Source organism: Oncorhynchus mykiss, chromosome 1 (genome assembly GCF_057628025.1).
Source record: "Oncorhynchus mykiss isolate SJ-2025 chromosome 1, ASM5762802v1, whole genome shotgun sequence".
Lineage (NCBI taxonomy): Eukaryota > Metazoa > Chordata > Actinopteri > Salmoniformes > Salmonidae > Oncorhynchus > Oncorhynchus mykiss.
This window is the reverse complement of record NC_143022.1, coordinates 27,036,468-27,049,229: the sequence shown is the minus strand read 5'-3', so window position 1 is coordinate 27,049,229 and position 12,762 is coordinate 27,036,468. Positions and strand designations below refer to the sequence as shown.

General features: G+C 43.3%; 1 protein-coding gene across 1 annotated transcript in view; it reads left to right on the top strand.

Annotated features, from left to right (window-relative positions):
* The first annotated feature begins 740 nt into the window (after nt 1-740).
* Nucleotides 741-12,762, top strand: part of LOC110520015 (solute carrier family 66 member 2) — a 57,862-nt gene continuing 45,840 nt past the window's right edge. The window contains 3 exon segments of the mRNA XM_021596976.3: nt 741-1,320; nt 1,630-1,662; nt 1,664-1,740. Of these exon segments, the coding sequence (XP_021452651.3) occupies nt 1,115-1,320; nt 1,630-1,662; nt 1,664-1,740 (316 nt within the window). The 5' untranslated portion in view covers nt 741-1,114.

Here is a 12,762-nt window from a genome sequence, read left to right as displayed (position 1 = left end):
AGAGAGGGAAAACTGGAAAAAGAAGAATGTTTCCCCCAATGTAAATACTGGCAGTTCTGTATGGACTATATTTAGAAGCACTCAATATTTGGCAAAGCTTCTGCAAATATTAATCCCACGTGTTGCATTTTATGTAACAGAGTAGACTGGAGACTAGTAAGAGAAAGAGCATTATATCAAATTCAGGTCTATGTTATCCCTTCCTGAATTTTCCTACCCTCCATGGAAAAAGGCAAGAACTTTAGTGTAGTGGTATGTATAGTAGTAATGTTCACATAGGCTAGAATAGAATACGCCAGAGCAATGTATTCAGAAAGTTGGGCCATTGCAGTTTCTGCATTCTGATGCATTTGTTTGAAACTACAACATTTTATGGCAGCCTTGTTAGCCACCATTAACATTACAATGGGTATATAAAGTCTAGAATGAGCATTATGGTGCACTTACATGACACTACAACATTTTATGGCAGCAGTTGCAGCCCCCCATTAACATTGCAGGGGGAATATTTAAATAATGCTCTGTAACAGAAATAATTGGAACAATATTCACAATTCTAAAAGTTGGCCCACTCTAAATGCATGTCTGGTAACAGCTCACAGACAGTTCCAAAACTATTTGCATTCTCAAAGCTCTAGAATCTTTTGCATCAATTTTGAATTACAGTAAAGAGAGACAGAGACCATATTTTGTAGGTGTGTGAGAGGGTCTGTCTTATGGGTTATGGTAGAGCTAAGTTACTAAGAAGAAAACCTTGGGGTCTCTTGCAGGTTTGAAGCATTGGCATATTACTGGAGGGCTATTTTGGATATCCTTAATTCAGATAGGGGTGTGATAAAATGGGCGTGGGTGGCAAGGTGACTCATGCTTTACGAATTGTTGTTGCGTTACAGTGATAACTGATAGTTAGTTTTAGTATTGCATGTGTTGATATCTTTAGTTTTGTAAGTATGACGGTGAGTTCTCTAACAAAGCATGAGAGAGGGAGCGGCAGTTAGAGTTCGTTATTTGTTTTCTATGCTTCCAGTCATGATCAGAAGTGTCTGTTTGTCCACTCCACGGTCCTGGGCGTGACTGTGAGACCAGGCTGCCATCTGCGAGGCCCTAGCTAGAGATGGACATTGAGGTGGGCATCCTGGAGGAGGACATGGAGGGCTCGTGGACCCTGCTATCGTGGCTGGCCTCCTGTGTAATGGTGTTTGGAGGGACCCTGCCCTACCTTCCTCAGTACCAGGAGATCCAGAGGAGCAGCATCACTGAGGGATTCTCCACCCGCGTCTGTCTGCTTCTGCTCATCGCCAACATCCTACGCATCTTCTGGTGAGGCCAGGATAGAGAGGGTTCACTTGGGACAGATTACAGTGGGTATATGCACAGTGTACACATCAAGTGAAACTGCCAGGTGCTGTGTAGAGAAAACAGTTCAAAGTAAACAGAAGAAACCTATAAATGATTGTACAGTATGCTCACATGGTGACCTAATGAAGCAATTCACTTGTGAGCATACAACAGTGCAGGTTTGTTTTGTTTCCTTGAAACACGGATAGAGCAGTGGTTAGAGGAAGTGAGAAGCATTGTCTGCGCTGACATTGTCATTTGATTAACCACTGTAATGTTGTCTACCTACAGGATGGGGAAGCAGTTTGAACTGACTCTGCTCCTCCATGCTGGCAATGCTCCATCTCTGCTGCAACATCCAGCACACCAACCGCGTCAGCACCAAAAAGCGCCACTTCACAGGTAAGCCAACCAAACCATAAACACGCCAGGCAAATAGCCCTATTTGAATTGTATTATGTATGTATTATTATTACAGCTAGTGCTAAACAACACTAAATTAGGTCCCAACACCAAAAAAACACCTCACAGGCAAATTGGTCTATTGCTGGGAAAAATATATTCTATTGCTAGGTAAATCTATTTAATGCATGTACTTAACTTGACCACTCATCAAATTTGAAAAATGAACACACAATTATAGTACAGTCGTGGCCAAAAGTTTTGAGAATGACACAAATATTAATTTTCACAAAGTTTGCTGCTTCAGTGTCTAGATATTTTTGTCAGATGTTACTATGGAATACTGAAGTATAATTACAAGCATTTCATAAGTGTCAAAGGCTTTTATTGACAATTACATGACGTTGATGCAAAGAGTCAATAGTTGCAGTGTTGACCCTTATTTTTCAAGACCTCTGCAATCTGCCCTGGCATGCTGTCAATTAACTTCTGGGCCACATCCTGACTGATGGGAGGTCTTTCCTGCATAATCAATGCTTGGAGTTTGTCAGAATCTGTGAGTTTTTGTTTGTCCACCCGCCTCTTGAGGATTGACTACAAGCTCTCAATGGGATTATGGTCTGGGGAGTTTCCTGGCCTTGGACCCAAAATATCGATGTTTTGTTCCCCGAGCCACTTAGTTATCACTTTTGCCTTATGGCAAGGTGCTCCATCATGCTGGAAATGCATTGTTCGTCACCAAACTGTTCCTGGATGGTTGGGAGAAGTTGCTCTCGGAGGATGTGTTGGTACCATTCTTTACTCATGGCTGTGTTCTTAAGCAAAATTGTGAGTGAGCCCACTCCCTTGGCTGAGAAGCAACCCCACACATGAATGGTCTCATGATGCTTTACTGTTGGCATGACATGGGACTGATGGTAGCGCTCGCTCACCTTGTCTTCTCCGGACAAGCTTTTTTTCCGAATGCCTCAAGCAATTGGAAAGGGGATTCATCAGAGAAAATGTCTTTACCCCAGTCCTCAGCAGTCCAATCCCTGTACCCTTTGCAGAATATCAGTCTGTCCCTGATGTTTTTACTGGCTTCTTTGCTGCCCTTCTTGACACCAGGCCATCCTCCAATAGTCTTCACCTCACTGTGCGTGCATATGCACTCACACCTGCCTGCTGCCATTCCTGAGCAAGCTCTGTACTGGTGGTGCCCCGATCCCGCAGCTGAATCAACTTTAGGAGATGGTCCTGGTGCTTGCTGGACTGTCCTGGGCGCCCTGAATCCTTCTTCACAACAATTGAACCGCACTCCTTGAAGTTCTTGATGATCTGATAAATGGTTGATTTAGGTGCAATCTTACTGGCAGCAGTACTCTTGCTTGTGTAGCCCTTTTGCAAATAGTCAAAGCAATGATGACGGCACGTGTTTCCTTGCAGGTAACCATGGTTGACAGAGGAAGAACAATGATTCCAAGCACCACCCTCCTTTTGAAGCTTCCAGTCTGTTATTTGAACTCAGTCAGCATGACAGAGTGATCTCCAGCCTTCTCCTCGTCAACACTCACACCTGTGTTAACGAGAGAATCACTGACATGATGTCAGCTGGTCCTTTTGTGGCAGGGCTGAAATCCAGTGGAAATATTTTTGGGGATTCAGGCAAAGACGGACTTTGCAATTAATTGCAATTCATCTGATCACTCTTCATAACATTCTGGAGTATATGCAAATTGCCATCATACAAACTGAGGCAGCAGACTTTGTGAAAATGAATATTTGTGTCATCCTCAACTTTTGGCCTCGACTGTACACATAAGCCTATGTAGTGGCGTTCAGTTTCAACTCTAAGCTCTTGCCAAAAGAGGGGGCCATAGGAGAAGGAATAATCACTCTAGAATCTTGCTCCCTCTCCCTCTCTCTGTCCGTCTTTTTATCTTACTCACTCTCTCGCTCTCTATCGGTCTTATGTAATTTGTAGTTTTGATTGGTAGATTTTATAGGCCAGATGGTAAACTATGTTCACGCCTGAGGTCCTTTGAGTTGAGTGATGATCTTGTGGATGTAATTATGGGGATTGGTGTGTGTGAGAATAACGGGGAAATGGTGGATGGATATAGTCACTAGGCTTTCACATAGAAGAGATTATTTCAGCTCTGAGGGTGAGAGTGTGTGGCCAGTGACAGGGGGTCTGCTCTATGAGTGAGTGAGTTTATGGATAATTGTGTTTTCACAGAACTACAGGTTGATTAAATCTCTTTCATTACATTTACAGAGCCAATCTTAGGTCAGCTTTTTATTAGTCTGACTGGGAACAAAATGAAATCTTGCAATATTACGCTAATGCAAAGAGTGTGTTGTGTGTGTTATTAGATCTCTAATTCCTCGGCCCTAATAATGTATCTGTCATGTTGATTGATTAGTGAATAGATGCTAAGTTATTCATGCTGTAGATATCGGTGAGTTACTGTGGGTTTGTGTGTATGTGTGTGTGTGTGCTGTGTATCCATGCACGAGTCTGAGTTTGTGTTATACTGTAGATAATCCTTGTTTGGGCATAGGATATGTATGAGAGAGACTGTGGTCTTGTAGTCTGCTGAGACACTGAGTTCCAGACTGATTCTGTTGTCCCCTGGTGGGAGCTGCAGAGTCCTCAGTCCATCTTTACTCACATCGATTGTCAGTACTGTATCATAGGAGCTCAGCAACCAAACCATTAGAGAACACTATGCATACAATTAGTAGATTTGGATAGAAAACACTCTGAAGTTTCTAAAACTGTTTGAATGATGTCTGTGAGTATAACATAACTCATATGGCAAGCAAACACCTGAGAAAAAATCCAACCAGGAAGTGGGAAATCTGAGGTTTGTAGGTTTTCAAGTGTTTGCCTATCCAATATACAGTGTCTATGGGGTCATATTGCACTTCCTAAGGCTTCCACTAGATGTCAACATTCTTTAGAACCTTGTTTCAGGCTTCTTCTGTGAAGGGGGAGCAAAGAAGAGCTGTTTGAACCAGGTGTCTGGCAGAATGCCATGAGCTAAATCATGTGCGTGGCCGTGAGAGAGAGCTGCGTTCCCTTTCATTTCTAAAGACAAAGCAATTGTCCAGTTGAAACATTATTGAAGATTTATGATAAAAACATCCTAAAGATTGATTCTATACATCGTTTGACATGTTTCTACGAACTGTAATGTAACTTTTTTGACTTTTCGTTTGGATTTAGCGCTCGCGCATTTCGATTACTGGACTAAACGCGCGGATAAAAAGGAGGTATTTGGACATAAATGATGGACTTTATCGAACAAAACAAAAATTGATTGTGGAACTGGGATTCCTGGGAGTGCATTCCGATGAAGATCATCAAAGGTAAATGAATATTTATAACGTTATTTCTGAGTTTTGTGACACCTCTCCTCGGTTGGAAAATGGCTGTATGTTTTTCTGTGGCTTGGCGCTGACCTAACATAATTGCATGTTTTTTTTTAAATCTGACACAGCGGTTGCATTAAGGAGTTTATCTATAATCGTATGTATAACACTTGTATCTTAGATCAACGTTTATGATGAGTATTTCTGTAATTTAATGTGGCTCTCTGCACTTTCACCGGATGTTTGTTTGAGACTATACATTTCTGAACATAACGCACCAATTTCAAATTAGGTTTTTTGACATAAAGATGAACTTTAGCAAACGAAACACACATTTAGTGTCTAACGTGGAGTCCTGGGAGTGCCATCCGGTGAAGATCATTCAAGGTAGTGATTCATTTTAACGCTATTTCTGTCTTTTGTGACACCACTCCTTCTTTGGAAAATGGCTGTATGGTTTTCTCTGACTAGGCGCTGTCCTAACATAATCGCAAGGTGTGCTTTTGCCATAAAGCCTTTTTGAAATCAGACACTGACTGGATTAACAAGAAGTTTATCTTTAAAATTAGATTTCTGTTGTTTGAATTTGGCGCCCTGTAATTTCACTGGCTGTGGCGAGGATATCCCAGAGAAGTTTTAATCACCCTGCCACAGACACTACAGGACAACAGATCGTCACTCCAGGCCACTTCTTTCAGCTGAAGGGCAGGTCAGCTGTCTGATTTCAGAGGGAATGGAGGGGTGTGGTGGTCCAGGCTCAGAATAGCCCTAACTTCCTCCCCAATCATTACTTTACTGTCCTTACCTCCGGAACATCCTGCTCTATGACAACCAGCACAGCAGCACCTGTCCCCATCTAACCCTACCACATACTTACACAACACAACCACACACACATGCACACACAGCAATAAACGTTCACAACCACACACACATGCACAAACAACAATAAACGTTCACAACCGCCCACACACATGCACAAACAACAATAAACATTCACAACCACACACACATGAACAACACACACATGAACAAACAACAATAAACGTTCACAACCACACATACATGCACAAACAATAATTAACATGCACAACCATAAACACACATGCCGACAAGTACCAGCTTTCGGATAACATTTAGCTTCCTTTTGTAGAGGTTGTCTGGGGTCAGTAGGTAGTATATGGGGAGGGATTAAAATACATAGATACAGTGGGTCAAAAAAAGTATTTAGTCAGCCACCAATTGTGCAAGTTCTCCCACTTAAAAAGATGAGAGGCCTGTAATTTTTATCATAGGTACACTTCAACTATGACAGACAAAATGAGGGAAACAAATCCAGAAAATCACATTGTAGGATTTTTAATGAATTTATTTGCAAATTATGGTGGAAAATAAGTATTTGGTCACCTACAAACAAGCAAGATTTCTGGCTCTCACAGACCTGTAACTTCTTCTTGAAGAGGCTCCTCTGTCCTCCACTCATTATCTGTATTAATGGCACCTGTTTGAACTTGTTATCAGTATAAAAGACACCTGTCCACAACCTCAGTCACACTCCAAACTCCACTATGGCCAATACCAAAGAGCTGTCAATGGACACCATAAACAAAATTGTAGACCTGCACCAGGCTGGGAAGACTGAATCTGCAATAGGTAAGCAGCTTGGTTTGAAGAAGTCAACTGTGGGAGCAATTATTAGGAAATGGAAGACATACAAGACCACTGATAATCTCCCTCGATCTGGGGCTCCACGCAAGATCTCACCCCGTGGGGTCAAAATGATCACAAGAACGGTGAGCAAAACCAGAACCACACGGGGGGACCTAGTGAATGACCTGCAGAGAGCTGGGACCAAAGTAACAAAGCCTACCATCAGTAACACACTACGCCGCCAGGGACTCAAATCCTGCAGTGCCAGACGTGTCTCCCTGCTTAAGCCAGTACATGTCCAGGCCCGTCTGAAGTTTGCTAGAGAGCATTTGGATGATCTAGAAGAAGATTGGGAGAATGTCATATGGTCAGATGAAACCAATAAGATAACTTTTTGGTAAAAACTCAACTCGTCGTGTTTGGAGGACAAAGAATGCTGAGTTGCATCCAAAGAACACAATACCTACTATGACGCATGGGGGTGGAAACATCATGCTTTGGGGCTGTTTTTCTGCAAAGGGACCAGGATGACTGATCCGTGTAAAGGAAAGAATGAATGAGGCTATGTATCTTGAGATTTTGAGTGAAAACCTCCTTCCACCAGCAAGGGCATTGAAGATGAAACGTGGCTGGGTCTTTCAGCATGACAATGATCCCAAACACACCGCCCGGGCAACGAAGGAGTGGCTTCGTAAGAAGCATTTCAAGGTCCTGGAGTGGCCTAGCCAGTCTCCAGATCTCAACCTCATAGAAAATCTTTGGAGGGAGTTGAAAGTCCGTGTTGCCCAGCAACAGCCCCAAAACATCACTGCTCTAGAGGAGATCTGCATGGAGGAATGGGACAAAATACCAGCAACAGTGTGTGAAAACCTTGTGAAGACCTACAGAAAACGTTTGACCTCTGTCATTGCCAACAAAGGGTATATAACAAAGTATTGACAAACTTTTGTTATTGACCAAATACTTATTTTCCACCATAATTTGCAACTAAAACTAAAGTTTGGTGGATGATAAGCACATTCTCACGTCAAGTTTTTATAAAGGCCAACTGTTCCGTGAAAACTGGTGCACTCATAATTTGGCGCATCTTTTGTGCATACACAGCGTTTGTAGATGAGGCCCCAGGTATGTTCCTTAGGTGAAGACCTTGTGGCTCAGAGTTCCTGTAAGGCTTAGCAGAGGTTGGATACTGTACTGCTCTATACTGCTGTTAAAGCCAGTGTTGGCCTTGGCTAAGCTACAGTGACAACTCTTTTGAACAATGTGTTGTATGTTAACCTCACCCCTCCTAAGCTTTTTATTTGCTTAATTGTTAGTGCATAAGTTGTGTCTCTGTCCTGGTGTAGCATTAAATAAGAGCCTCCCTTCCAACCTCAAGACTAGAGAAATCAATGTGCACCAATGATGGTGCCTTGTATCTGCTAGAGTAGTTCAACAGCACATATCACACCTCATTACAAATACTTCTGCAACACACAAATGTGGGTGAAGGTCATGTATAATTGTTTAATAATTGAGTCTCATGTATAGTATGTTGTTCTAATGAAACAACAGAGCCCTCTACTGGTCATAACTGGACCCTGTCTGTTCATATCTCTTTATCATACACTACCTGTGTTGAAAGTGAAGGGAATGGACTGATGTGTTGTTGACCCAGAGGTAGACTTCCTTGTTTAGTGATGTGACAGTGTACAGAGAGTACCTATGCCAGGTGCCTTAGTAGAGTGGTCTGTGTGTGTTTTTTGGGGTGGGTTTCTTGTGCTGAGTCAGTGTAGGGTCTCTACTGCAATGTGGGATGTGACTGCCAGTCTGTCTGCCGCTCAGGCAGCGTTATCTGCAGCGTACAGCATTGCAGCGAGGCGAATCAGGTGTGACCTCTCTCAGCACAGACAGAGTTTATTACTCCCCTGCATTTACATATAGATGTGTACACTTTAATTGAAGCCTAGATAACAGACATCCAATTAACAAGTCAAATGAAGCTAGGCAGGTGTATATGAGTGAGTGGAGTACAGTTGGTGACATAAGCAAAATTTACACAGTAGCCAACACTTCAGTTTTCCTTAGTTTTGCTGAAGTTAGTTTTGCTGAAGTTAACTAAATTGATATGTTTTGTGTTTGTCCATGTCTCTGATTTTGTGCTTGTTTTAGAATTATCCCCATGGGAAAGTTTGCATAAGCTCTGTCTCTGGTTAAGTGTTGGCCCTCTTAAACAAGAAGAGTGCTCAGTCCTTTTCTAGGAAAGGTTGAGTCAGACTACTGACAGTGGCTACTCCCACGGGGTCATATGAATTATTAAAATTCCAAGAAATACAGCAGATACCCGGTAGACTGACCTGTGAGTTAGAGAGTGGAAAAAGTGTGCTTGTGTCTGCTTTGTTTGCATTATATTGTATGAATTTGCGAGGATGTTTTTAATGGACATTATTGTGGCACCCTTAAAAATGTCAAATTGACATTGTGCAGAGTAGAATTCCAAATTATGGTGGCTCCTATCCCCACTACACATTGACAGTTGCTGCAATGTGGGCCTGTATGAATACCATTGGTTATTTGTAGATAGGTCAAAGATGAACTCATGAATATATAAATCTAAGTGCTCTAGTTCTATCCATCTTCCCCCCTGGTCACATCAGTGTAAGATGAGAAAAGATGACCTATTCCACCAACACCATTGATCACTAGTTCTCTCATCACTCCAACAGTAGTGTCAATCCAGAGCAGACAGACAGAGGGTCTATATGTGTTGTGCTTTCTCCCAGACTATTGATAGGCTTCACGGCTAGAGATCATCTCCCTGTTAACAACAGTATATCTCAATCCCCTCTTAGCAGCCATGTTTGTCTTTCCACCACTGTCCCATTAATTTCCCCGTGCCTTCCCTCTTGTCTCCAGTCTTTTGTCTCCCCCTCTGTCATTCCCTCTCTCTCCATCCTGTGAGTGAGAGGATGACAAGTTAATGGTGTGGCAGACAGACGGTTGCTGATGATGGCTCCCGAAAGGCATATTCCTCACCATCTGAAACAGTGATCGAGGCAACGCATGGCTGACATTAGTTTACCCAGGGTCAGTGTTCAGCCAAACTTCACGGTCTATCAAAGAATGTAGAATATAATGTGGTGTTCAGAGGCCAAGACTGCCAAACCACAGGTTCTGATCGGTTCTTGGAAGTATTTTCTAGTGCTTCCCTGGTCTGTTCTGATCCTAGTATATGTCTACAGGCTGAACCCTCACCTCTCTGGCTGCCTCATTAAAGTAATCTCATCACACATCACACACAGGGAGCCCCTGGACACCTGCCGAGACCTATCCTGCAGCACCACTTTGCTCTCTCCTCTCCATTCCCCTGCTCTCCACTCTTCTGCTCCCTTCCTCCTCTCCTCCCTTCCTCTCACTCCCATTTTCCACAGATCTGAAACTGGAAATAGACACATCTCCATCTTGGACAGAGAGAAATACACACACACACACACACACAAACACAAACACACAGTGTCAGGCTCCTTGCACTATGAACTGCTTTTCTCACCCTATGGACCCATTAAAGACAACACCAGCACCCATCAAAAGCAAATTAAAATATCTCCCCTATTTCATTAGATTGCACATAAAAACCTGTGCAGTGTTATTCTGTGCTGTTGCACAGCTGTGATATGTCCGACAAAAGAGCTGTGACACAGTGAAGGGGGGTGTGTGCACACATTTGTGTGTGTGCATGTAAAATGTCTGGTGACTGTTTTTGTGTGTTTGTTGTTGAGTGTACTCTTAGCCTCCAGAGTTCTGGTTGTGACGCAAACATGGGCTGCAGATTTTCCAGCCCTGTTTGTTCCCAGGGCTCTCCCAGAGGCAGGCTCCAGTCTCCTCTACCTTGTCTCACACTGTTCTCATAGCCCCAAACCCTGCCTTCCAAACACAGCACCAGTTTATGTCACACCAAGGGAAACCAGCTCTGGTTTAGTGTAAAGCCAGTCTTCCATTAAAAAGTGTGCTGCTGCTCTAACCTTGGGGCTGATTCCCCGTTGGCGCTGATACCCCTCATTGATTGTGTGGCTGCATGCTGTGCTATCCAGTAAGGGTGTGATTAGACAGAGTAGTCTGGTGCCTCCAGCCCTTTGACTCTGACAAGATTTTATTAATTAGCTACATTGGCAATAATGATCCAACGCATACAGTCTCTCTTTCTCTCAATGCATCAATTGGCTGAACTCTGACCCCTGTGTTGCCAGGGGAGCCAAGTAAAGCCCCCCCGGCCAAACCCTCCCCTAACCCAGACGATGCTGGGCCAGTTGTGCATCGCCCTATGGGACTCACGGTCACGGCCAGTTGTGACACAGCCTGGGATCTAACCCGGGTCTGTAGTGACGCATCTCACACTGCGATGCAGTGCCTTGTACCGCTGCGCCTCTCGGGAGGCTCCATTTCGGTGGGCTTAAAGAGAGATTCAGACAGCAAGGTCTGACAAGGTTGAGGAAGTTACTTAGGATTTCTCTTGCTACAAAGGGCCATAGTAAAAAGGACATGGCCATGATATCGTCCACATTCACCAGAATACAGTGATGCCACTGTCCTCAATATGCAGGGACGCAACTTTCACTGGGGACAGGAAAGACATGTCCTCCCCACATTCTGAAATTGTGTTTTTGTCCCCCAGTTTTATCATTCGAATGTGATACAAAACAAGGCAACGGTGTGCTTTAGGTCCATGCGGACACCTCCGAGCGGTCGGGTAGGCTGTTTGGAGTGTTTATCCGACTGGACAAAAAAAAAATAAAAAAAAAAAATAAAAAATAGTTGTCTTGGTGATGTGATCTTCCCAAGTCATTGTCAGAAAACGCTCCCCTTCTTTGTCATCCAGCTTGTCCTTGCTGTCTCATTGCTCCATGGTAGCCCTGTGAGGGAGGCCTAACCACTGTGACCCCCACTGTCCCACACCGGGCTCTCTGATAGGAAGATAGATGCACTGGGCATCTTTATTTCCTCTTTATTTATTTTATTGTTCATTTTAGACTGACTTTGAAGTAGGTTCAAAGTAGTTGGCATATACTGTTGTCCCTCTCCTTGTCTAATGTAATGTCTATTATACTTCATTTCTGTCCTATCCTGTCATTGTTCTCTCCTTTAATCTTTCATTTTTCACTCATTCCCCAACCCTCTCTATCCCTCTCTCCCAAATCAACTAGCCTAAATGGATCCCAGTCAGGTGTGCCGCTTGGCATTGTGTAGAGTAGAGCCTGGAGACTGGCATCATCAGCATGCTGCTGTGGGGGGAACCCTGCTGAAACCCTGCTGTAGTGCATGTGTTACTGTTACTCTGCCCTTGACCCCATGCCACTCTTTCTCTCTCCCTCTCTCTGGCTTGCATGGTTGTTTCTTATGTAACTTTTATCAGAGCTGCTTTGTTTTATTTATTCAATCTCTCTGTGTCTCTCTCTTTCACACACTATCATTATCCTGTCCTGCAGTCTTAATCCTGCTGTGTGACTTGCATTTAGCTCAGAGAACTAGAGATAAAACGCAGCCCTTTATTGGCTCTGTCCTTGTCTTGTCCTGATTCTACCTAATATTAAAGGAATATTCCACGGCAAAACTATCTTTCGGTATTGTTTCATTAGTCCGTTGTTGATATAGTCTCACAATATTTTGCATGTCAACAATCAAGTTTTTTAGATATACAGTGCATTCGGAAAGTATTCAGACCCCTTGACCTTTTCCATATTTTGTTACGTTACAGCCTAATTCTAAAATTGATTAAATATTTTTTTTCCCCTCATCAATCTAACTGAAGTATCACATTTACATAAGTATTCAGACCCTTTACTTAGTACTTTGTTGAAGCACCTTTGGCAGCGATTACAGCCTTGAGTCTTCTTGGGATTCTTTGGTCTCTCCAGAGATAATCGATCAGGTTCAGGTCTGGGATATGGCGGGTCCACTCAAGGACATTCAGAGACTTGTCCCGAAGCCACTCCTGCGTTGTCTTGGCTGTGTACTTAGGGTTGTTGTCCTTTTGGAAGG